The sequence below is a fragment of the Leptopilina heterotoma genome, unplaced genomic scaffold (genome assembly GCF_015476425.1).
Source record: "Leptopilina heterotoma isolate Lh14 unplaced genomic scaffold, ASM1547642v1 Lhet_120, whole genome shotgun sequence".
In the NCBI taxonomy this organism is placed as follows: Eukaryota; Metazoa; Arthropoda; class Insecta; order Hymenoptera; family Figitidae; genus Leptopilina; species Leptopilina heterotoma.
In genome coordinates, this window is record NW_025110838.1 from 284,370 (window position 1) to 311,989 (window position 27,620).

At 25.1% G+C, this 27,620-nt stretch overlaps 2 protein-coding genes across 11 annotated transcripts in view; one reads left to right on the forward strand and one right to left on the reverse strand.

Annotated features, from left to right (window-relative positions):
- Positions 1–27,548, forward strand: part of LOC122510009 (class A basic helix-loop-helix protein 15-like) — a 37,408-nt gene extending 9,860 nt beyond the window's left edge. Inside the window, exons 2-5 of one of the 2 annotated variants that reach the window (XM_043624396.1) lie at positions 10,425–10,560; positions 11,623–11,811; positions 17,457–17,593; positions 25,368–27,548. In XM_043624396.1, the coding sequence (XP_043480331.1) occupies positions 10,429–10,560; positions 11,623–11,811; positions 17,457–17,593; positions 25,368–25,524 (615 nt within the window). In that variant the 5' untranslated portion in view covers positions 10,425–10,428 and the 3' untranslated portion in view covers positions 25,525–27,548. The remainder of the gene's footprint in view (positions 1–10,424; positions 10,561–11,622; positions 11,812–17,456; positions 17,594–25,367) is intronic. The other variant, XM_043624391.1, reaches the window with a different exon arrangement.
- LOC122509963 overlaps positions 1–27,620 on the reverse strand; it is a 253,775-nt gene that overhangs the window by 216,686 nt on the left and 9,469 nt on the right. The window contains exons 1-2 of one of the 9 annotated variants that reach the window (XM_043624345.1): positions 20,244–20,544; positions 15,343–15,397 (exon numbers count right to left, since the gene is read on the reverse strand). The exons of 7 other annotated variants lie outside the window; for them this stretch is intronic. The gene's annotated coding sequence lies outside the window, so the exon portion shown is untranslated. Of the gene's footprint in view, positions 1–4,360; positions 5,373–15,342; positions 15,398–20,243; positions 20,545–27,620 lie in introns of those variants that run through there. One more of the 9 variants, XM_043624341.1, reaches the window with a different exon arrangement.

Here is a 27,620-nt window from a genome sequence, read left to right on the forward strand (position 1 = left end):
TTTTTATTTTCGAAAATATTTCCATTCATTTGAACTTTCAGAACTTATCGACCATCATTTTTATACAAACTTTTAAATATTAATTTTTTTATTATTTTAAATACTATTTTAAATTTTTAATATAATGTAAATGCTCCGTAATTTTTGAAAATATTAAAGAGGAAAAAGAAACCGATTCAAAAGAAAAATTTTGTTTTGTTTAATTTAACAAAAAATAAAATGTAAAATTAAATTAAGACTTTCTTTTCATCATAAATGTCAATTTAATCTCCCAATTTTCTAATAAAAAAAATTTTCTCATAAAATTGCAAAATAAGAAAAAAATCTATGGAATTCAAGTTATAAAAGTATTAAAACTTTCTTTTTAACGCACCATGAGACAACTTTTCGAAATTATATTGAATACAGTCGTAATTAACAGTTAAAATCAAAACATTAAAAAAAACGTGTATTTTACGAGGAGGAAAGTTCCTCCTTTTTTTTCTTTTTTTTTATTGTATTTGACAGAGAGTTCGCATAAGTCTCGAGGTTGTTTTCAACGTTAAGAGGTTAATGGCAGTAAATCGCGGTCGTGAGATAACGCAGATTTTTTTTTTCATTTTTTAAAATCTCTCGCATATTAAGTTCGATATACATACATTTATACAAATATAATTCAAAGATCGCGAGTTGATTTTCACGGTGGTAAAATGGAGAGAGAATGAAGAGAGATTGCGAAAAAATAAGCTCCGTAATGGTTAGACGTGCCTATATAGACACTCCCGTGACCTCGAGTTATTTTATGTTTAATGCAACATCTACATAGAGAACGTAATTTCTTCCCTGTGCCGTGTGGTGGCGATTTGATTGCAAAAATTATATTCTCCCATCAAAAACTTTAACACACTATATATATTCAATGTGGACATTTCCGTTAAACAGAAAATTAACATTTTCAATGTAAATAAACGCCTATAAAAAAAAAATTCTCTGCAGATGTGCCTCTAAAAGTAAATTTAAATGCAATTCAACGCCTTTGGTAATTTATTTAGGATACGACACATCTAGTTTCTGCACCGTAAATGCTCTAATGGGAATTTCTGAAATACATTTTCCTATTAACCGTGAGCTTTCACTTCACTTGCTATTAAATTCTAATTACACTTAAGGCCTCTATATAAGAATTCTTCTTTTTTACGCTTCAAACAGTAAATGATCGTTTTCCATTTCTTTGTATATACACCAGAATGAATTTCATTAAACCATCATGATGATAAGTTTTATTCTTATTCTTAAAAAGAGAAAAAAAAAATTCTGACAAAAAATGTTAATTGCGCGCAATTTATTCAAGTGTGAATGAAACAACAGAAGTTTAATTAGGAGTCGAATAATTAATCAATTAAGTGGTCAATGAGGAATAAATTTTCATTGATTTGCTTCAATAAGTGATTGATTGCCCACATAAATTCCACTAATGTTTTCGTCGACTCCTTACTAATTAGTAACATTAGAAAACGAATTTTCTTATTCAATTGTATTCTAATTTACTCAGAAATACAAGAAAATACAAAAAAATACAAGAAAATATCAAAAAATACAAGAAAATACCAAAAAATACAAGAAAATACCCAAAAAATACAAAAATTACAAACAAACACAAAAAATACCAGCAAAAGATTACGAAAATTTACTGAAAATTCACTAAAAAATATAAATGTTGCATAAATTATTTTTCTTTTTAAATTAATTGTTTATATAAATAAACCATTGTACGTATTAATCAAGTGAAGCGTCATAAAGATATTCACGTCGTGTACTTCTTTAATTTAATTACGAGCGTTCATGTCACATTTATACTTTCTCCTGGCAGATTTTATGCACCCAACTGACAAGTGGTAACAGCACAAGATGCATTTTATGTTTATAAGCCATTAAACATTTAGATCGATTCAATAATAAATAATTTTGCTGAAACAGCGGACAAAAAAATTCTGTATACTCAATTCATGAGCAAAAGAAAAAAAAACACACACAATACAAATAAAAGTGTGTTACAAGTTTAATTGTGAAACAGTCAACAACTGTTATGCAAGTATCAAAAACAGAAAAAAAATTCCACAAAAGTTTCATTAACAATATTATTATAATATTTTTATTCAAAAGCAATTGTTGGAAAAAAAAATTCTTATAAAACGAAAAAATTAATGGGAAAATGTAATTTTATTTTTGATATTAAAATATGTTTAAAGAGTATAATACCTTCAAGAGCGTACATATAGCAGAATTTGCTTTATTATAATAAAAATGTTAAGAGAGCGAAAAGTCGTAATCTTCCGAGAAGAAAATTACTTTCTCTGAGTTTTAAATAGAAGACCACAAAATGTTGATAATAAAAAGGACAAATATGTACAATATAATGCAGACTAAATAGTTGTAGAGTTATTAGGGAATAATTCGTTTCCTGCGGAGAAAGAGATGAAAATGTAATAATGATAATAGGTTTTTAGATACAAAATAATATATTTAAGAAATTAATTAATAAGAGAAATTGAAGAAAAAAAGTTTCACGAGATCTTCCAAATTCTTTTTACTTATAATTTGAACAATAGATTTACTGACAAAATGAATTCAAAAAATATAAATTTCCTAATTAGGAAATAAGTGAGTAAATTTTTCGAATTGTTAAATTATTACCTATTGAAATATTGCCACAAAAACAAAAACTTCAATTCTCATTGAATTTGTCAAAAATTTTAATTATTTGTCTACAAAAGAGACCAAAACTGCGTCTATTACTTTAAATTCGAATCAGTTAAAATTTCACCTTAAATTTAATTCAATGACTGGCATTTTTCTTAATCAGTTAAAAATTACCGATTTGTCACTAGAAAATCTTTCTTACTGCTGAAAACAAAAATTTTATCTATAATTAAAAAGCATTTTTGCTTTCCTTGACTGATTTTTATAAGACACTGAATTAATACATTAAAATGTTGACTGGTTCAGTTTTTAAGAGAGTTCTACGAGCAATTTTGATTAATTTCGAAAATAAATTTTACTACATTCGGAGTAAAATTTTGTGATAACTACAGTAAAACGTATTTCATTATTCGTATGGTAGAATTTACTTAAAAATTACGAATTTACAGCAAAAATGTACAAATATTTCAGTACAAAATCAATTTTTCTTTTGTAAATTTAGTAAAAGTTACTATATAATTTTTTACAGTAACTTTTTTTCTTGAAAAATGAATTTTATAAGAAATTTTGTGACTACTGATTCTATAGAATAGTTTTCCGCAGAAGATATTTAAAAAAAACGTTCTACATATAATTATGTACTAACGATGTACTAATTGCTTACGTAACAGAATCATAAACCCGAAAACGTTTAAAAGTAAATTTTTAACTACTTCGGACATAAAAGAAACAAAAGTTTAATTCTCATAGAATTCGGTGGATTTAAAATTATTTTGTCAACAAGAAACCTAAACCGTCTATTTTTGTGGCGAGGAAATTTTTACTACGTTCAAATTCTATTATTTCTGAAGTAAACTTTAGTAAAAATGATGTATTTCTAAAATTTACAGATTTAAAAACAGTATTGAAATATACTTTGCAGTTTGCATAGTAAAATTTAATCCGAAAATAGTAAAACCTCTAGTAAAAATGCTCAAAAAAAGCTCTAAAGAATGGTTTGTAAAACCGATCAAGAATAAATATCACAATAAAAAAATAATTTTTACTACAGTTAAACTAAAATATTGTGAGGAGAAAAATAAGTTAATTTCTCACAAATTTTATTTAATTTAAAATTGCACCATAAAAAAAGTAATCTCATATTTAGAGAAGAAATCCTCTTCTGATATACTCTCAATTTTTCTTCTTAAAACAAAAGTATTCCATTTGAATATAGAATATTTGTATTCTTTGATAGTTAATAATAAAACAAAACAATTTTGTTGAGGTTCTGATGCCAAAAACACTGAACTAAAGTAAAATCTGTAAGTTCAGGTTTGATTTTACTTTATGTAATTATTAAAACAACATTTTTTTTTCTCATTTATAATTTTTTACTTTTTTGCAAAATAGAACCACTTGTTTAATTTATTACCCTCTTCATCTTCCAATACACAAGAATACATCTCTTTTCCACCAGACAAAAGTACAATATACATAATTACAAAATGAAATTCATCTGAATAATTAGGAATAATTAATTTTCACCTTATCACATGGTAATATATAATTAATTTTTCTCGTTCATTTAAAAGCCAACTATTTTCATATCTTTTAAAGTAATAAGAAGAAATGTTCTTATATAGAAAGGTCACGAATCCCATTCAGTTGTAAATGTATGCTAAATTTAATCTCGCCTTACTTATCAGGTTTTCACGTTAAATAAAAGATTTCCTTCGTTGTCGCTGCGCGAGTATTTTACACTATATGCAGTGGTTTTATAATATACATAAATATATGCACTAATATACAAATACATGTACAATTACACTCAAGTATATATACACTCATGTATGTATACACTAATGTACAAAATATATATGTATAATATAATATACGTATACACTTTATTTGTGTACAATCGCGATTGATTTGATAGGTATTTTCCCGCGAGGATAGTGATGAATATTTTCGTTTAATGAGCGGATTTGGCTTGCCATGGAAATTAGATACCTGTAGACTGTAGTCTAACGGTACAAACGCCTACGTGGTATTACGATAGTTACACGTGACACGCGTGTCAGTGCGATATTATTAATAAACCCTTGAATATATATATGTTTCCGTTATATACTGTCGAGAATCACGTGCTCCTTTATGAATGCGAGTAATTAGAGTCTGTCACTGTCATTCGAAAACTAATATCGAATATATAATAGCAAAAAAGAAAAAAACAAGTGAAATTCCTATTTTTTCTATATTAAAGGACAGAAAATTTATTTACATGTAAACGAGCGCAAATCGTCACAAATGAGAGTACGATAAATGATGTATTTTTGAAACCAAAAGTTATCGCACATAAATCGCGACCTCATAATAATCATAACAATATTGAATCTAATTATTATACTGACATAAATTAGAATTAAAATTATTGAAAAAAGGAAGTATTTCCTTTGTTTCATATATGTTTGTATTGATATTTCTGATCTGTAATTTTTTTTTCCCTCCCTTTTTTTATTACATGTGTACACGCTTTTATCTCAATTCTTGTTCCCACGTTTTCCGCACGAGAATATTTTCCTCATACGTCTGTCAAATTGGATATTTAATTGATTATATTGAACGTAACTTTCATTTTAAATGCATATACATACACATCATGTGAAATATGTTCTAAATATCAAAAATACATTATTTAAGTATTTCTTTTTTATTTCAATTGTTACTTATCAGTAAAGATAAAAAAAAACACATGTGTTCTTTCCTTCTTTTTAGAGTCAAGGAATCTGCAAAGCAGATAATAAAAATTACGAGCTTATAAAGAGGAAAACGAGGAGAGACTAAATAGAGCAAGCATATATATTAAAATTTATTTGATAAGAATCAATAATCATTTGTTATTTATTAGAGAAATTTTCCTCAATTTAAAACTGTTTTCTTTCCTTTCTTTTGCTTTCCATACATTAAAAATTTTTTATCCCATTAGGTTCAATATATTTCAGTTCACTCGATTCCTTCATTTCTTTATATATTCCGTTTTCAGAATTGTTTAATGAAGAGTTTCTATCAGCTAAAGATAAAAATAGGCTAGTTATCACTGATTTATGGATAAGTAAAACATCTTTAATGATGTCCCATATAAGACTAATTTTATTTTCGAAGAAAAAGATTACTAACAAGCAAGGGGGGAAAAAATCTTCAAAACCGGAATTATGAATATCTTATAAAACTGGTATTGAATTTTTTGTCTAATATTTCTTTTTCTAATATTTTTTATGCATAATATCTTTTTTTTTATGTATAACAGTAATAAACACAATCATCTCGCAATTAGTAAAATCTAAATATAATTTACTTTTTCCAAAACTTCATAAAGAATTATAAAAAAAACTATAGGGTTTCTTACATCAGAAAGAAATCATATATTACGTAATTTTAAGGAATTCTTGTTAATTACCAAAGATTTATTTTCCACTTATTACCCGTACAAATTGTATATTATATTTAATTAAACGACTTGTGCTTTGATTCAAAATTAAATTAACCGTCGACCGCACATAAAGTGAAGTGTTACCTCAATAATAATAACAATAAGCATAATTACAAACAATTATTCCAAGCAAGTTTCTTGTCCCTTTTCCGGATGAGTTTATTATAACGCATAGTAGAGAGAATTTCGACTTGAAAATATAGAATAAGAATAAAATAACAAGGCGAAGATCTAAAAAGTGTAAATTAAGCCGAGCGTTACTGTTTTCATTTACATATTATAAAAAAGAATTCATATAGCGGATGCGTAACGCACCTGTGTATAGATTATTCACGTGGTCACGGATGTCACGTGACTGAGTGTCAACGAATTCTTGGCATTGACTCGGCCTCGAGGCGAGAACGGGATATCCCCCGTTAATGGTTATATACATTAGAACTTTCTGTGTGGGTAACATGCTCGTAATCCCTCTATGTACGCGACTATATAGTTACAAGCGCAAGTGACGCCAGTGTTGTTTACTCCTGCTGAGACGTCTGAACTAAAAGAAATAAAACTTGACGTATTCACACTATATACACTTGCACACATATATATTTACAAAACAATTCAGAGGGAGTTCCCCTTCGATTTTTGATCTCCCGTTGTGAAAACGAGAGAAACCCCCCCCCCCCAACATATAATATATATTTATCGCGATAAAAGCCTCTTTTTTTCTCTAATTTCTATTTATCATCACGTTTCCGCAAAATCTTCATTCACAATCTTCTAAATTACTTCAACTGAATTTTGAGTTTTCCCCTATTATTTAAAAAAGTAATAAACACTTTATTTTTCAGAACTAACATTACGTAATATTCTCCGCTGGAGTAAAAAAAACAATTTTTTATACTCATATACATTTTTCATTACATATTTTTTTAAATTCTTCATATTTCACAATTAGGAATTTCCCTTCTTTTATAGAAATTTTTTTCTCTTCTTTGACACGCGAATCACGAAAACTACAAATAGAGAAATTCCAAACAAAGTTTGAAATTCCCGCAATAATAACAATTGTGAAAACACGGAAAGAGAATATTAAAAATGTTATCAACTTCTTTTTATCAGAGTACATTACGATATATAGAGTTGAGGAAAAAAAAATAGAAGTCAGTATATTTATTTATAGACGCACGAGACTGGAAAAAGAGGGAAATCCCTAAATTACGTAACTTTTTTTGCAGATTTAATAAAAGGAAAATTTATTTAGAAACCGTAGTGGTTTTCGGGTATACTATATATGACGGGTTCCACGTTAAGTGACCCAGGTCAAAATTTTAAATGTTTGGGATCGGGTAAAAATTTTGCAAAAACAGTAGTCCTATTAGATACAATTAAAAATACCAAATATTATTAATTTATTTAAACAAATATAAAAACTGGAGGGGGTCAAAGTTTAAATTTTTGGTCTAACATGGAATATTTGAAAAATTTGTAGTTTCTTTAAAACAAAACGAAAATACGTTTTCTATTTTGGGTTTTTTTGCTGTTTTTCAACACTTTCTAACGGTGTAAACAAATGTAGAGAAAAAAATGTTTGACCTTGAAAAATTAAATTAAAAAATAAAATTTCATTTTTTCATCAAATGGACAGTTTTTATTTTTAAAAAAAAATTTTTATCATAAAGGTGAGGTTTTTTCCTAAAAAAAATGTATAGGTCAAAACGTGGGACAAGAACTTTTAACTGGTCAAAATAAACATTTACTTCTGCAATCCACCGCCCCTGCTCGTTGTTGGGCTATATATTGTTTATAACAATTGAAATAAATTATTTTATGCTTTATTAATTATCTGGTGGTCATATTGGATGAATTTAAATTTATTTAGATCATGTGCATCAACGGAATAAGAAAATAAACCTCCTTTTTTAAAAAAGTGTATTAATTTGTTAACTTTGATTTAAAAAAAATTATAAATAATTAAAATCTCCAAAATCGGCCTCGAAGGATGTCTTAAGAATTTATTCCCCTTTAATTTAAGACAAAGAACACTCAAATCGGTTAAAAATTGTAAGCTATAGACATTTTTTAATAGTAAATTGTAAAAAAAATTCCACTGTGGGACGGTGCACGGCAGAAGTAAATGCTTAATTTGACCAGTTAAAAGTTCTTGTCCCACGTTTTGACCTATACATTTTTTTTAGGAAAAAACCTCACCTTTATGATAAAATTTTTTTTAAAAAAATAAAAACTGCCCATTTGATAAAAAAATGAAATTTTATTTTTTAATTTAATTTTTCAAGGTCAAATAATTTTTTTTCTCTACATTTGTTCACACTATTAGAAAGTGTTGAAAAACAGCAGCAAAACCCAAAATAGAAAACGTATTTTCGTTTTGTTTTACAGAAACTACAAATTTTTCAAATATTCCATGTAAATTTTTGACCTGGGTCACTTGACGTGGAACCCGTCATATATTAATGTATAGAAAGTAGAAAAATTCTTAAAAACAAAAAGACTTGCTTAAATGGGTTAAAGTATATATACAGCATGAAAGAGAGAGAGAGAGAAAGAGAGAATGAGAGAGAAAACCTCATGGGAAATTGTATTTCAGTCCCTTTTATTTACTTGTTTAAATGAAATTTCACAATCATTGAAAATTACGTTCACGCAAAAGAGATTCGCCTCTAGAACGACTAATTCAATAAAATAGCTATTACTTTCGCTGATTTAGAAAAATATGTTCAGTAATACGCATTTCAGAATTGTTTTATAGAGAAACATTTTCGATCGTTATTGAAAATAATAATTACTATTAATAATGCGGAAAATTAAATAAAAATGGAAGATAATTCTTAATGAATATGGAAACATTGAAACGGAAATATTGCGAAATAACTCTGTTACAGTTCGATTTCTAAATATTTATTTTATAAATATAATTTTATTATAAAAATTATTATTCTTAATTAAAAAAATTTTTAAATTTAATTTTATTAATTAATTATATTTCTATAATATGTAACACGGAAAAAAAGTTTTACTATACAAAATCAATTAATTTCACTGGATTCGCGTAATTTTTAGTTGTTTTAGTTAAAACTTTCGCTATTCTAGAAAAACGTATAGCTGTTGCAGGTAAATAATTTTTTTTCCATAAATAATTTTTTTTATATTATTCAAAAAATATTCATTGTATATTGAAAATTACATGACCCTCAAAAGTTTCTAATAAAATTTTAATTCGAAAAAAAAATAAATAAATTTCGTTTATTTGAATGTTCTCAACTTTAGGAATAAAAAATTACTTGCGTCAAAAAATATAATATCATATCGTAATAATATAATAATAATAAATAAATTATAATATTATAATATAAAATTATAAGTAGAATATAAAATAATATATATAGTAACCGGAAATGATAAACAAGATTTTAAAGAGATATTGTGGATTAGTTTTTAAATTTCTATAATTAAGTATTCAAATTAAATTACAAAAATAATTAATAAATTTATTAATTTACCCTAAAAATTCTACGAAAAGTAGTCAAATATTGTCGTTCAAAGAGCACCACAAATGAAAACAATGTTTACGAAGCAACTCCACAAATCGAAATTAAAGAAATCCTGAGTTGAAAATAATTCGCAGTCGCGGAGAATCGAACCCTGACCCTTGCTACTAAGAGTCCAGTAGTGAAACCACAGAGCCGTGCCATTCATCAATCAAATAATTGTCAATCGTGAATAAAATCTACTTTTCACACGAGTTATTCTCAATTTTGAATTTAAAATTATTATAGAATTATCAGAAAGAGTTTCCCTTTAAATATAATGCGAAATTTTACTATTCTTTACACATGCACTCAGGGAAAAATTATGTCAAATCAAATTTAAAAAAAAATATGTCAAATACTCTATTTCATTGTATAAACAGTTTTATCTAGGTAAATTTCACAACGTTTATGATTCAAAAATTGGAAGAAAACAACAATTTTTTCACACAAACACAGTATTTTTTGTTCACAATATTTTTTATTTGAATAGTTGATAAAGAAATATTGTTACAAAATTTTTTTTTAGCCAAACATTTGAATAGAAAAATATGTTTTCTATTAAATTGTCGATTATAAACAATGTGAACTTTACCAACGTTTAGTTTTAGCTTATCTTCAACAAAGTTTGCCTATACGTTTGTTTAAATTTCTTTAATTAAAAAATATTTTTAATATAAAAAGAAAATAAATAAATATAAAAAGAAAATATGCTAAAAATAATTTTTTTATTGCAGAATAATGCGAAATTTGGAGAGGTTATCAGGCAGCGACCAGGACTGCGGCGATCAGGAGATGTATATCGACCTGGACGACGCTTCTGTGGATTCTCTAACCGGGAAACGCGGACGCCATCATGTCGTCGGGACAGAGGTTATTATTTTCAAACTTTTTTTTCCTACTTTTCTTATTTTCTATTATAACGCCCACGTATATAACTCAGCACAACTGTACGAGACGTCCCGTGGATATTTAATAAAAATACACTAGACGCGTCCTTGGGGATATTGAACTGTGGACCTTTTCCCTCAGCTTTTCTCTCCTCCTCAAAATTGCATTATTCTTTATTTTATATTTATAACCATATAATTATAACTATAGAATACAATTTTAATCATTGTTCCACACGAAGAACCAGTTTTTCTTTTTAGGGCCCTATTTTAATCGTAAGTCTCAATTTTCCACTAAAATCACTTCATTATAGCGAAAGAAGACAAAAAAAAAATGTTTCGATTATTTTTTCTCTCTCGAGGAATAACTATTATTGAAAACCAGTTTCTTTCTTATGCTAATAAAACGATGAAGAAGCGTCGACATAAGGTGAATATATTTATTCAAAAAAAATTTTCCATTATTGTTAATCTTGAAATATCGTAAATTAAATATCCATAAAAATCCATTCGAGCTTAAAAACAATCTTTAGTTTCCTAACGAGAGTGATTAATCCTTCAGTATAGTGAAAATTAATTCATCGAGTAGAAAAATTTTCCAAACAAAAATTGTATTTATAAAAATATTTTCTATTCCTTTTCGTTCTTTTTCGCTAATCAAAAAAAATATTTCTCTACATTTCAACTATATTTCTCTTCTTATTTTGTTCCGAATATTTCGTTCTATATTTTTATTTATATTTTCTTCCGAATATTAAAAACAAAAATATTCTAATTCGACTATTTTTCGCAATTATACTTTTAAGTAATGTATAGTTAACTTTATTCTAGACTTTACTTTTTCTTACTTACTTACTTACTTTACTAACTTTTCTTCTGCAGAGAAAAAAATATTTAATTCTGTTTTCAAATATGACATTAAAGTCAATGTTTAAAAATAAATTTTTTTTTTCCTCGAGTATTGGACAAATTCCTGTTAATAGAAATAGATTTTTATCTGAAATGATCGCGAAGATTACTGACATCTAATTTTGTTTTATCAAAGGTGGGCGAGGAGAGTGACAGTAGTGGTAGCGAGAGAAATCCGAAGCAAGCAAAGAGACGAAATCGGGGTGGTCCACCCACGACGAGAAGAAGAAAGAGTGGGATTTCCGCGAGGGAGAGAAATCTTCGAAGGCTGGAAAGCAACGAGAGAGAAAGAATGAGAATGCATTCCCTAAATGACGCATTCGAGGTAATAATCTTTCACTTTCGATAATGATAATATAATTGATAAGATAAAGAAAAATCTCGCACCAAACAAACACAAAATTATTCCCAACACACAGAATGTCCCTAAAGTTTTAAAAAGATTCATATATGAACGAAACTTTCTTAGTTCAGACTTTGCACTCGATAATTAATTTTAAAAAAGTAGCTTTCAAATTAAAAAAAAAGTAGTAAACAAGTAACTATAGAAAAATTAAACCTGAAGACAAAAAAAAATCGTTTTAGAAACTTTACAAAACTGACAAAAATCCCATTCTATATTTTATTTTCCTGACTTTTTCCTAATTTTCATAAAAATATTTACTTCTTTTTTATCCTGCTAATAAATTGAATTACTGCAATGCATTTATTTTTCATGAAAGAATTTAAACATTTATAAAAATAATTTAATTCTTGCGCAGAATTTTATAAAATTTTTTAAATAACTGAATTCCTGAGAAATTTGTATTATTCATGAAAATAATTTAATTCTTGCGAACTATTTTATTAGAATTTCTTAAAATAATTAAATTTTCAAAAAAAAATTATGACTTTTAGGAATAATTGAATTTTTGTGATGAATATTATTATTATTTAGGAAAATAATTAAATTTTGCAAAGAATTTTATTAAAATTTTCAAAAATAATCAATAAAATAATTGAAATTTCGTGAATAATTTTGTAATTTATCGACATAATTGAATTCTTTTGAAGAATTATTTATGTAAATAATTTTATTCTTGGGAAGAATAATTGAATTATTTCAAAAAAATTTAATGAAAATTGTATTTAAAATAATTGATTTCTTTCGAACAATTTTATTAAAATATTTAGAAATAATTGAATTCTTATGAAAAATTTTAATATTTTTATAAATAATTGATTTTTTCGAGGAAATTAAATTAAATTTTTAAGAAAAATTACGTTTTTAAGCAATTTCTGTAAAATTATATTAAAAATAATTGAAATCCTGTGATTAATTTTATTATTTATAAAAATAATTGAATAGTTGCAAAGAATTTTATTAAAATACCTCAAAATAATTGAATTGTCGGGAATAATTTTGTTATTTATCTTTAATAATTGAATTCTTTCGAAGAATTATTTATGTAAATACTTAAATTCTTGGGAGGAATTTTATTAAAATCTAAAAGAATAATTGAATTATTTCAAAAAAAATTTAATTAAAATTGTATTTAAAATAATTGATTTCTTTCGAACAATTTTATTAAAATATTTGAAAGTAATTGAATTATTTGAAGAATTTTAATATTTTTGTAAATAATTCAATTTTTCCAAAGAATTTTAAAGAAACATTTTTTTTAATTAATAGATTTTTTCAAAGAATTGAAATTAAATTTTTAAGAATAATTACATTTTTTAAGCAATTCCTGTAAAATTGTATTAAAAATAATTGAAATCCTGCAATGAATTTTATTAGTTATGAAAATAATTGAATTATTTCGAAAAATTTTATTTGAGAAAATAATTGAATTTTTCGATTAATTAATATTCAAAGCAGTTTAAAAATAATTGAAATTCTTCGATAAGTGTTACTATTTATGAAAATAATTAAATTCTTGCTTAGAATTTTATTAAAATTTTTTTTTAAAATTGAATTTCCATGAAAAATGTCATTATTAGTGAAAGTATAATTGAATTATTGTGCAGAATTGTATAAAAATTTTGTTAAATTATTGATTTTTTTGAAAAATTTTTTCAAAAAGCTATTCTAAATTAATTGAATTCTTGTGAAAATTTTATTATTTATGAAAATAATTGAATTTTAAATGAATTTTATCTCTCTTTTGGAGTTGATTTTTAACTCGAAAAATTTCACTCCCAACTCCCGAGTCCGTTAACTTCCTAAATTTTTTACAGTGTAGTATTAGCGAATTTAAAGTAGTGAAAATTCTAAAAAAAAACAAATATTAGCTTTTAGTGGATGAAATCTTAAAAAAAAGTACCCAAATAGTATCAGAACGTAACAAAAAGTAGTAAATAGTAGGTTTTAGTAGATGAGTGAGAAGCCGGATAGTTTCAAAAATAATACGTTAAATTTTCTAATTGTATCGCAGTTTTTCGAAGGATATCAAATTGAGACAAAAATCGAAAGTTTTTTGTCTCAATTTGATATCCTTAGAAAACCTGTGATTTTGTAATTTTATTATAAGTATAGTGGAATATAATTATATTTATAATTATGATGAAAATGAAGATTTTTAAAAAGAGCTTGTTGAGTTTATATTTTTATTTACTTATTTTTATTCATATTTATTGATGCTCAATTGCAAATCATGTATTATAAGCTCATTAGCACCGATTTGTCGATAGGATTTTGAGAAAGCATCGTTTCATCTGTCATAAGTAACAGTGAATCGATTTGACATTTATGAAAATATCGATAACATGATTCTTGAAGTGAAGTGGTTTGTAATCACTTTCATAAACGCCTGAGCATTACGGGGAATGAGAGGCACATCGCGTCTAAACAAAAAGGGAAGCTCAGCACGAGTCGACATTTAACGAGATATTAATCACTACTATACATCGTAGACAGGTTTTAAACTAAATGCAAACATCTTTTCAAGAATTCTTCATCTCAACGCGGAAGAAAATCGATGTTTATTAAACTCTTTGACAGCTTCTTGACTGCGTGCAATTTTATTATTATCATCATCACCATCATCAAAAATTCTTCTCCGACACTGAAAACAATTTTTCAAAAACACAAATTTTCTGTTTGCAAATATAAAAAAAAATATTTTAATTGAAAAAGAAAAACAAATGATCAAAATGATTCAGCATTGAGATATTCAAAGAGTTAGATAAAACAGACGCGACGAATAAATTTTTTTTAAATACTTTTTTATACTGTCGTTTCGATATTGTATTTAAAAATAACTCCCAGTTGATAGAAATTTTATTTTGCGAAAACTAACACACTATATTTACCACTCACTCTAATTTTATTTTTCTATTCTATGATCTTCTGTTATATTCTTGAATTTCAAAAATAGATATAGAACTACTCTTCTGGATTATTTTTCAAATTTCTATTCCCTCAAGCATACTTTTTTCATTATTATATTGTACACTCCATTATACAATAAGACAACTATACCTCTACTATGAAATGAAAAATAAATACCAAAAATTATTTTCAATTTATCGAGAGAACAAAGTCGAAAAATTGCTTTCAAAGAATTGAAAGAAATATCCGTTTCCAAATCTTAATTGATTCTAAAAAAAAAAGATTAGAAATAAAATTTTAATGATCATGGAGAATGTAGTAAAAACCACTTTAACTTTATATTAAAAGAAATCTAAATTCTTTTTATAAATGCAAATTAAAAATAAATTCATTTATAAATGAACTTAATCCGAGAGAGTTTTATGGTTGAATAAACCATGAGTTGTGAAAAAACAAAAAACATCATATTTATATGTTATAAAAGTCTATATCCGTTTTATTCTGAACTATATGCCGCACATTCGAACAATAAGTAATGCTTACGTCAATTGAAACCAGTTGCTTGACAAACGTTTTCCTTATCTACTGTTAAACGTACCTGGAAAATATTGTGTAATATATTCTCCATTAAACCAACGAATTAAGTAGATAAACAAATTCGAAACGAAATAAAAAGAATTTTTTTTTAATTTCAAAAAAGAAAAACCTTAGTTTTATTTTAATGAAGTATAATTATTAATTTTACAAAAAAAAAAAAAAATGCTTTCTCATGTTATGAATTACATAATATTAAAAATACATAAACTCTTCCGTTTAGTCCCAAATATTGAGAAAAAGATCTCAAAAACAAATGACATAAAAATTTTATAAATTCGGTTATTATAATTTGTTGATTCATGATATCATGTTGATTCCATAATTATACGCGGGTGTAAAAAATTTTGAAATTTTATCACTTTGTGAGTGAGAGTTCAATGAAGAGATTTATATATATGTAGATTATCCTATCAAAGTTAAGCTAAAGCTATACGATATTCAACTTTGAGGAAAATTATCCCTGAATCCTTTGCCAATGTTACCTTCGATGGCGAGGTAAATACGTATTAGTTGATAACTTTACCTCACTAGGGGGTGAAAAGGAAATACATATATGTGTTTGTGCTTCTAGATTTCCTCTTAGTTCGTCATCGAATTATTATGCAAGCAAATATAATAAATCATCTCCAAAACTGAATTTAGCGAAATTACACTGATTCCTATCGAGATATGCTACTAATTTTAAACATTTACGCTAACTAGTCACTTAAGTCCGCTAATGAATCGCTGAATCCACTAATTAATCACTAAAATCCACTAAATCACTAAAATTCACTAAATCACTAAAATCCGTTATAGTTAAGAAATTAAATTTTTACTGACAGTTTAGTAAAATTTCGACGATTCACAACTATGGAGCGAATTATTTACTTATTTAAAAAAAGTTATAATCATAATTATAAAAATTATTTATCACTATTTCTCATATTTATTAGAAGTTTCTTTACTATGTTTGTAAAAATTACTATGACTAAAACTCATAAATTTCTAATTTTATAAATAAATTCTAGTTTTATTACTAAATAATGAAATAGAAAACAAAAAATAAGAATTTTCAATTAACTAAAATTAATATAGCCATTAATTTCAGAGTAAATCTGTTGAGCAAAATGTCCCAATTAGTAGATAACTAAAACTTTCACTAATATTAATAAAGAAACAATTTCTGTGCTCTATTAAAAATTTTTTCGAGAAGATGATCCATCATTTTTACATTCTCATTACAAATAAGAAAGTATTGGGATTCTTTTTACTAAAAGTAACTCTCTAAACCTGAATTAACAGTTTTTTACTATAAAGTGCGGATTTGTTAACGAATTAAATAATAAGGATTTTACTAATTTTTTAAGAAAAAAACTACTAACTTCAATAAAATATCCATTAATTAAACAAATAAAATTCCACTATTGTAAAAAATTTAAATTCGAATTTATTCCGTATAAAAATACGTCATTTCCGAAGATCAAATTAGTGCCCTTGACATTGACAACACACTGAGTCAGTCTGTGGCGAACCTTCGAAGAAGCCTGTAGTTGAGCAAATTAAATAAATGTGAAACTAATTTTATATTCCAAAAACTTATATTTTTTTATTTTAAACCATCCTCACACTATTTCAATTAATAGATATTTTACTATAAAATGAGAATAGTTTTCTACTATTGGTTATTTTACTGCTGTCCTATTACTAAAACTAGTAAAATTTTTGCTATATTTAACTAATAAACTAAATCTCTAAATCTGAATTAGTAGAATTCTACAAACAAATAGTAAAATTTTACTAATTATTAGTAATTTTCATGGACGAAACTAACTAAATAGTAATAATAACTAATAAAAATTAGTAGAGATCTAAATACTAAATACCTAAAGCAGAGATAACTATAGTTACAAAGAATCATTTCTCTCAGTGAACTACTAATTAGCAAGATTTATTAATTCAAATTTTAAAGAGTAATTTTTACAAAAACTAGATTCGAAAATATAAAAGAAAATCCACTAACATACATTATTAATTAAAAAAATAATTAATCACTAATGTTAAATTTATCATTATTCCAGCAACTGCGGGAAGTGATACCACACGTGAAAATGGAGAGGAAACTTAGTAAAATCGAAACACTAACGTTGGCCAAGAATTACATAATGGCACTGACGAACGTCATTTGTGAAATGCGCGGAGAGGAACAACCATACACGTAAGTAATTTTTAATTAAAATTATATTATGCATATCTTAAACAATCGAAACGAGAGAAAAGAAAATGCAATCATTTTCATTTAAACAGGAGAAAAAAGTCATATAGACAATTATTAAAAAATATAATAAAATTATAATTATTATTATTAAAAAATAATAACGATTATATTATTTTCAAAAATAATAAAAGTATATATATTAATCATATAATAATTAACTCTCTAAATTTTAATTACTAAGAAATGCTTACTAATTTGAATTAGTGACTGACTTTTTGCTATTGAATTAGTGAATTTTACTAATAAATAAAAATATCTACAAATTTATTACTAAAATTTACTAATTTAAAAGCAAAATGTCAGTCACTATAATTCAAATTAGTAAACAATTTTAATAATTCAAATTTAGAGAGTAAAGTGAAAGAAATAATATAAAATTTAGTAAAGTTATATTAAAATTCTTGATATTTAAGGGGAGGTTCTCATTGCGGGAATCAAAAAAATTTATTTCTTTTTTATTGTATTTTTTGAAAGCTATATATATGTAGAATATGTGTGTATAGCGATTTTTTGATCCGAAGAATATTTTCGTTCTTATGGAGTCTTGAACTCACCGGCGTCCCGAGCACTGAATAACAAATGTCAGGCAAATCGAATCGATTTTTAAAAATTTTGCAAATCTGACCTCAGAATCGTAAAGAGTGACCCTAAATACCTATAGATATTTATCAAATACGCAAATTGAACAAAGAATTGGAAAGAATTTAATTATTGCACAAAAATGTTTCTCAAACTTTAAACGCGTTTTTCTCGAAACAAGATTTTTCAAACTGGTGGGCATCGTAGCGTCTAAACTATTTAGTCAATCAACTTCGGGTTTGCGGCTAATTAAAGGTAACTAAATTCTACTGGGGTTATACCTATAATATGGTAAAATTGTTAACAATAGAGATTTTTACAAGAGGTCAAATATAGAAAAATAATGCAAAAACGCAGTTTTTTTAAAAATGTGTCCGCCATTTTGTCATTTTGTTAACTTTTTAACTATTTTATAGGTATAACCTATTCTTTAGGATGTCATCTTTATAAAAAATTTTGAGTTTTTGTTTTAGACTAAAAATTGCGCAGTGTAGAATGCCCACCGTTTTCCATATTTAAAAAAACATTATTTTCTAGATGCGCCATATTGGCCGCCATTTTGCATTTTTTTAAAAATGAAATATATGTTTTGAAAGTTCAAGAATGTATCTTTATTTAGAAAAAAGAACTACATCGCTAAGTCATAGCCGCTCTTTGCAAAAAATTGTCAAAGTTTGTGTTTATTTTGGCCTTTGCAATGAGAACCTCCCCTTAATATAATTATACTAAATTTCATATTATTCCTTTCACTATTTAGTATTTTTTATATCAAAATTTCGCTTTGTCGCATTTTTCCCCAAATTGTGAAATACTTTTACAAAATTTAATATAATTTTCTTTCCGTGTAATATGAATAATAGTCCTAATTAATATTCATTATAATAGGGATAATAATATTACTATTATATTAATATTTATTATGTTAGCATTAATATTAATATTTAATATACATAAATAATGCGAAAGCCTATATCGGTTAATTCGCTTTATGAATATTTCTTTCATTAATGATTCTTTATTAATTAATTATTCTTTATAACCTTCCTAAAATTCTGAATATTCAAGTGAACAAAATTTATTTATTTCTTCTTCAAATTAATATTTTAGTACAATAATTTTGCGTCACGTATCAAAAAATTAATTAAAATTTTTTATTTTTATTCCAATAGGTAATATTCTTAAAAATATTTTTAATGAAAGATATTTCGTTCATTTGAACGTTAAAAAACTTGTAGATCATTAATTATTTAATTTTATATACACAAAAAAATAATAAATAAATAAAAATAATTATTAATTCAAACAAAATTATAAATGATCCACAAATTTTTAATGTTCAAAATTAACGAAATATTTTTTATTTAAAATATTCTCTTGAATTACTGATTGCAATAAAAGTTAAAAGCTTAAATTTTTCATTTAGAAATTTTATAATTAATTTTTTTTATAGGAACGCAAAATTATTTTCTAATAAAAATTTAATTTGAAGAAATAAAAAAATTTTATTCTTTCAACGTTTTGTTCATTATTATAACGTACTTTACATTATTTACCTTTTTTATAAAACGGTTCAACACAAAAATATTAAATTATTATTATTAATACTCTTATTAATATTTTTATTAATATTAATATCCTAATGAATATTTTTATTAATATTAATATACCAATTATTAATTAATATTTTAATAAATAATTACGTTTATTGCAATCTTAAAAAAAATCCCCAATTCAGAAACAAGAACTAATCTGAATGAAAATTGAAAAAAGAAATATAAGAAACATTACAATAATTAATTGTCCATAATAACGAAAAAAAGAAGAAAATAATTTTAATGAGTTTTATGAATGGAATTCATTACAAAAAAAAGATAATAGTTCGGAAAAACGTTACATAATTCAAAAGGAGACAAAAGATAAAAAGACAATATAATACGAGTACAAAAAAAGTAACAACAAAAGTTAATAATTTTTATCTCGCACAAAATAGTTTAGAGAATATGCTCCTTACTTTTTTTTTCCTCCAAGTATTTTATTTTCATATATATATATATTATTTGACGCCGTTTCTTTCTCGATTAAAAACAAGAATTATTTTGAAAAAAATCCAAGTCAAGGACAGTTGTTAATGCAAATAGGCAAATAATTCCCAGAGAGTAATAAATTTTGTGTGTGCACTATGCTATTTCATTTGAGTACTTTAAAAAAAAAAATTTTGTATGTTAAAATGATACTCGTGAGCGTGTTTATATGTTATCGACGACGAGTCGCAAATTTCAGATATGTCCGTTTCGCGAATGCTCATTTTCTATATATATATATACATTATCGCGTTGTTTTAATAAAATGCATATTATATTGATAAATAATCGATAACACATGCTTTGACGCGGATCATGCTTTCGGATTGGATGATGTATACATAAAAATCTATCTTTGTATATATATAAAAGATGTATACCTGTATGGCAATGAATCAGTCAATTATTTACGTTTGACATTGGTGCAATTAATGTTGACATTGGCATAATAATTATTAATGCAACATATTGTTGAAATTGTATTTTATCTTAACATTGACACAAACCCACACACACATACACAATCTCTTAAAGTTTTATAATGAAGAAATACTATTGTATGCTCACATTATAAATGTCAGTGTGCTGACAGGACAAGATCGGTTTTTTTCCCTTCTTCTTTTTTTTACTTGTACAATTTCATCCTGGATGAGAGACATTGTAAAAGGTCAAGAATCGCTTATGATTTCATTTCTTCAAGGCAGATGCTTAGGAAATTCTTGGAAGATGTAACTTTTGTGCTAATTAAAAAATTATTAGATAGGCACGTCGTAAACAAATATCTATATACACACTCGGGGAAATTTATCGTGCGGAATTTTCACGGCGATCGTCAATATTATCAATAAACACACATTTCAATGAAGAATTAAACAAAGAAATGAATGTTTTTCTTTTAAAAACTTTTCTTCAAATTTTCTTTTTATCTATTAGTATTATATAAATACAAAAAGGATCGCGTGACTTATTTATCAAAATGGGTGCATTTTTTTGTCAGGGTTGCCACGCTTTTGCTCATTTCAAATTCCCTACTGACTTTTCCAGGTTTTTAAAACTACATTTATATTTTACAAAATTAAATAATTACTCATTATAAATTTCCCATAAGAATTAAAATTCTTCAAAAGATTCAAATTCAAATCTTTTTGAAATTAAACAACTTATAAAAAATTGTTATAAAACATGAAGAAGTCGATAACTCCAAGTCTTCGACTCGGAGCCATCGATATCTTTATGTTCTATATAATAATTAAAAATAATCGACTGATAAAATCATTATTTTATATTATAAAAATATTGTTACTCTAACTTATTCAAAATTACTTTCATCACTTCAATTTATTCAATTATTGTTTTCTAGAATTTTTAACTAAAATTCTTCTTTAAATTAATTATTCATTCATTTTTAATAATTTTTGAAAAATTTCTTTGAAAATTTTTAAATCTATTTGTTTACAATTCAATTTTCACGAAATTTCATCGATTATTCGGAAATTCTTCAATCAAATAGATATTAGACAATAGAAGTATCAAATAACTTCAAAAAAATTCAATTAAACTTTTTCAAAAAAATTAAATCTACACAATTTTTAGTTAAAAGTATGAAAAATTCAAACGTTCAAAGATTATAATTTGAAACCTTTTTAAAATTCAATCATTTCTAAAAATTCAGCAGCTATAATACTTTCTCTCTAAATTTGAATTAGTAAAAATGTTTACTAATTGGAATTAGTCACTGACATTTTGCTTTTGAATTAGTAAATTTTACTATTAAATTAGTAGAAACGACTATTTATTAATAAAATCTGCTAATTCAAAAGAAAAAAGTCACTCACTAATTCAAATTTAGAGAGTTTAATATTAAATTATTATCTAAAATTTTAACTGAAATTCATATTTGAATCAATTATTATTTGAAAATTCAACGAGAATTCAATTATTTAAATACAAAAATAAATAATTTATTGAAGAATTGAATCATTTTTAAAATTGAACTCTCATAAAGAATTTTATCAACAAATAGGTATAATTAAAAATCTTTTGACTAATAATTTTAATTTACGAGAAATTATATTAAATATTAAAATTGTATTAAAAATAATTGAATCTCTGTAAAAAATTTGATTGAATTGAGAAAAGTTTTTGAAAATAATTGAAATTTTGCCAAGAATTTTATTAAAATTTTTGAAAATAATTGGATTTTGGAGAAAAATTTTATTATTTACATATAAAGATAATTGAAATATTGAAGAGAATTTTTTTAAACTTTTGACCATAATTGAATTTCTGCAAAGAATTTAATTATTTTTGATAATAATTTAATTTTGATAAGTTATTGAAATCAATTAAATTTCTACGTAGAATTTTATTAAAATTTTTTTGAAAAAAAAATTAAATTGTTAAAATGAATTTTATTAAAATTTTTGAAAATAATTTAATTCTTTCAAGAAATTGAATTTCTTTGTTGAATTTTAATAAAATTTTTAGGAATAATTACATTTTTTGAGAAATTCCTTTAAAATTGTATTAAAAATAATTGAAATTCTGCGTTGAGTTTAATTAATTATGAAAATAATTGAATCTCTTTAAAAAATTTGATTATTTATCAAAAATAATTGAATTTCTTCGAAGAATTTTATTACTTTTGAAAATAATTGAATTCTTGAGACGAATTTTATTAAAATTTATTTTTAAACAATTGAATTCTTTTGTGAAATTTTATTGACATAGAAGATATTGTAAAGAATTGAATTTTGATAAATTATTGAAATTAATTAAATTTCTACGTAGAATTTTATTAAAAATTTTTTGAAAAAAAATTAAATTGTTAAAATGAATTTCATTAAAATTTTTGAAAATAATTTAATTCTTTCAAGAAATTGAATTTCTTTGTTGAATTTTAATAAAATTTTTAAGAATAATTACATTTTTTCGAGGAATTTCTTTAAAATTGTATTAAAAATAATTGAAATTCTGCGATGAGTTTTATTGTTTATAAAAATAATTGAATCTCTTTAAAAATTTTAATTTAGATTTCAAGAATAAACACAATTAGAAAACAATAATTTTTCAGGATTCCGATCAAAATTCCCTGACTTTTCCAGGTTTTTTTCAAGGTTTATAAAATTCCCTGACATTTCCAAGTTTTCCAGGTTGCGTGGCAACCCTGATAATGTACAATTTTGAAAATTATACGAAAACAATCGTTTTTAATAAAAAATATTAATTTTTATAAGATTACCAACTTTGTAATATTGGAAATTTATAGTTATAATCATATGTAGATTATAGAGGAGAGAGAGAGAGAGAGAGAGAAATTTGTGTATGAGCGCAAGGACTATCGTGGTTATTTCTCAATTAATCAATAAGTCACTTTATCATGGTCATATTGAAACTTTAGATGCGCAAAATTTAATAATTTCAGTTTAATACCAGCACTAAATTCGAAAACTAAACTAGAAAGTAAAAAAAAGATAAAAACTAAGTTTCAATATTAATAACTATAAATTAAAAATAATCTCAACTGAAAAAATTGATTCAAATAAGAAAGTTGTTTACTTTAACCTAATTTTCTACTTAGACGTGAGAAAAAAATAAATATAATCTTTTATACGAGAATTTACTTGAAATCAATATAATGATGAGGTGAAAGAGTGGTAAATCGATTCTTGACCTTTCCCAACGTCTCGGAAGGATAATATTATGCAAAAGTCACATCCTGGGAGCTTGTCATGATGTTTATGCATTACACGCTTCTCGTACATGTGCATAAGCATAAAGATAAAAGCAAGTGCGACGATAAGTTTCCATCTTAAGAAGATAAAATGTCGCCACAGTAACATTCGTTATGGTTCCTTGATTATCAATCATTTTTTAAGTCTCTCAAAACATTAAAGTCACCATCGTCGTTTCATTATCTCAAATTAGAGGAATCAAAAATTTTTTAATTAATGATGATAAAATACAATGTATATTGCAAATATTGACTCAATATAATTATCATCAGAAATATGTACTATTTGTTTAAATTTTAAACTCTAAAAATGCATCTCCGATAATGGGAAACTACAAGGTTTTTTTAAAAAGCCTTGCAGCTTAAAAATTATTAAAATAATCAGTTTTTGGATTAATTTTTTCTATGACGCAAATATGTCGAAATGAAAAACGAATCATTTGGAAAACATTTTGAAAAAATAAATCTTTGATGGATTATTTTAATCCTTGATGAATTAAAGTGATTGTACTAACTAACAATTAAAAGTTGTATTTGAATAAAAATTGCAACTTTTTGTGCAAAAGTATATAAAAATTTGAACAAAAATTATTTTTTCTTCTAAATCGTTGATTACAAACGTTTTGAACTTCACCAACGTTAGAAGTTAATGATCTCATAATTAATTAATAATTAGTTGCATATTCTCTAAACTTTAATTATTATTATCAGAAATAGAAAAAACTTTAAAGCTTTGTTTTAAGTAAGAAATCTAACTGACAGTCATAACAAAATAAAGTTCATTTTTAACATTTTAAATAATTAAAAGTTGCATTTAAATAACAATTACAAATTTGTTATTAAAAAACGATTTATTTAACACAATGTAAGTTTAAATAAAAACGTTTTCTAATGACAAAATAATTCCAGTAAAACGAATTTAAAATTTTATTTTTTTAGCAGTGGATAAACTTTTGTTTTGACTGTTTATCAGATTCTTACTTACAATTTTGGTTTAAAAATTTAAAAGTAATCAAACAATAAAATTCAAGAAAAATTGAATTTTTATAAAGATTTTCAAAGGTCATTGGAATTCAAAAACCGGAATTTTCCTAGCAATTCTAATTCTAATTTTACTTTCGACAATTTCACTGACTTCCGTAATTCCTGACAAACCTAAACTTATATTAACAAAAAAATGTAAAATAAATCCCAAAAAGGGTATTGTTGTAAAATAATCAATTTTGTAAATTAATCTAATTTAATTTACCAACTATTATAATTTTACAAAATATAAATTGACAAATTCAGTAAAATAATTTATTCTTTTTTTTCTCAACAGATTCGTCGACGGAGAATGTGGTTCCAATAGTGGCGATAGTACGGGCCAATTGGAATTAAGTGGTGGCGAACAGCCAGAAGAAGCATCGCCAGCCTCGATACACGAAACGAATAACAACAACTTGTTGCACGAGGATCTAGAACGTAGGATACCATAAATTTCATCTTCCTCTTTGGAATAAAGAAAAAACAAAAAGTTTGGTAGCAAATTCGCAAGGATTTCGCCCCAATCAATAATATCGATTCACTCTCAATAGCCGAATGCTGAGAATTGATTTAAAAAAAAAATGTTGATTGATCCTGCGAATCAAAAGAAGAAAAAAAAATCCACTATTTCGACTGATTCGACTGATTGTGAGCTCCAAACACTCATCATTTTACATCGATACATTTAATGCCATTGTAGTTGCCGTTTTCGATACTACGAATAAAAAAAAACATTCTTTTTTTTTTGCAAACGAGAAATCTCGTTAACTCCCGAAAAAGCAAGAGGTTACGAGAAAAAAATATAATAATCATTTACTTGATAAGAAAATATTTCTCAAAACAAAAATTATTTGTGAGAGAAAACGAAGGACGAAATAAATGACTTAAATTTTAGAAAAAAAGAAGAAGGAGAAGAATAAGAAGAATCTGTGCTCGGATATGGAGATACGTGTGATAAGTGTTAAGCGATAATGAAGATAGAATTCGGTGCGGGTGTTTTAAAATGGCCTTGACTGGTCGCTTTTGTATCTCTCAAGGACGAGGACGATGGTCAGGCATACGATAAAAAAAAATTGCGATAGACAGCGAACTTCAATGTCGGCCTCAAACGCGAAACTGTGATAGAACCTCGTAATAAAAAAAAAGAGTGTCGTTTGCATGCTATAGTGAGAACACGGCCGCACCATTTCGTCTTCTCAATTATTTTTTTTTTTGTGTCAGGAAACGAAGATTCCTGCAAAGATTCCCATAGAACTATGTAAATATATAAATAAATAAATATATATCTACATAATATACGCGAGGTATCAACGAATCTAAAGAAAGAAAGAGAAAAAGGAGATTAAATGTCCTGCGGCTGAAAAATGAGTGAACGACTGTCTGTTTTCAATTTTCCTTAAGTATATAATTTAACAAAAATTCTCTCCGCCAAAAGAAATTTATTTATTAAATTTCCAACGATTTTTACTTTCAAGCGTTACGAAATAAAAATCGCATTAATATTTTTCTAGAATTTATTGAAATCTTGGAAATAAGAGAATATTAAAAATTCGTCAATGTAAAAACAACGATAAAAGAAATATATAGCATCACAGTTCGATGTATTTGTTGATATGAAAAGATAATAACCGAGACTTATAAGATAATGGAATTTTTCGATTCATTAAAAAAAATTATATTTCAGTTCAAAGACTGAAAAATATTAAAAAAAAAAAAACAGGAAGATTGGAAACCCGACAATACTCAGTGAGAGACTCGGAAAATTTTCTATGGAACTGAGAAAAAAAAATTATATACCTATACAAAAAAAAATGTTGCTAAAAAAACTGCTTTTTTCAGCAACCAGGGAATTATTGTTGCCAATATTCGTTTATTGAAGCAACGAATACATCGACTTTTTTAGAATAATTTTCATCAACATGTATAGCATAATAGAATTTCAAGCCATAAGTCGCTCGCTGAATATTGAGAAGAAAAACGTGTTTTTTCTCAAACAGCGATTTATTTGTTTTATTTTTTTGTATTAATTGCGATCACACGAGAAATAGGGACCAAATTGTTATTGTTTGTTTGATTGTTCTTGTATATCTATATATATAATATAAATATATTTTTTTGGTTTAGTTACCAGGCGCGTGAAGTATGTATAAAAATGAAATCATAAGGCCTTAAATTGTCTCGAGTTACCAGAAAAGCAACATCTAATTGATTATGTCTTTAACGACATAATAATTAACACTTGCATTATATAATATATAGTGTAAAAATGAGTAAAAAGAAAAATGAAGCAAGCAAAAGAGAATGGTCAGAAGTGAAATTTATTGATTATTGTATATTAATATCTATTTTAAAACGTGTGTACTGTGAATTTTTGTGTGTTTCAAAAAATATTCTATCGTTTTTTGTTTCTGGATAATTTTTTGAAGTGTACATATTATATTATATCGATTTGTTAATAACTTAAGCGGAAAAGAATGAAAATTAAATTAAAAATGATCCACAAGTTTTTAACATTCAAATGAACGAAGTATTTTTCTTTAAATATTTT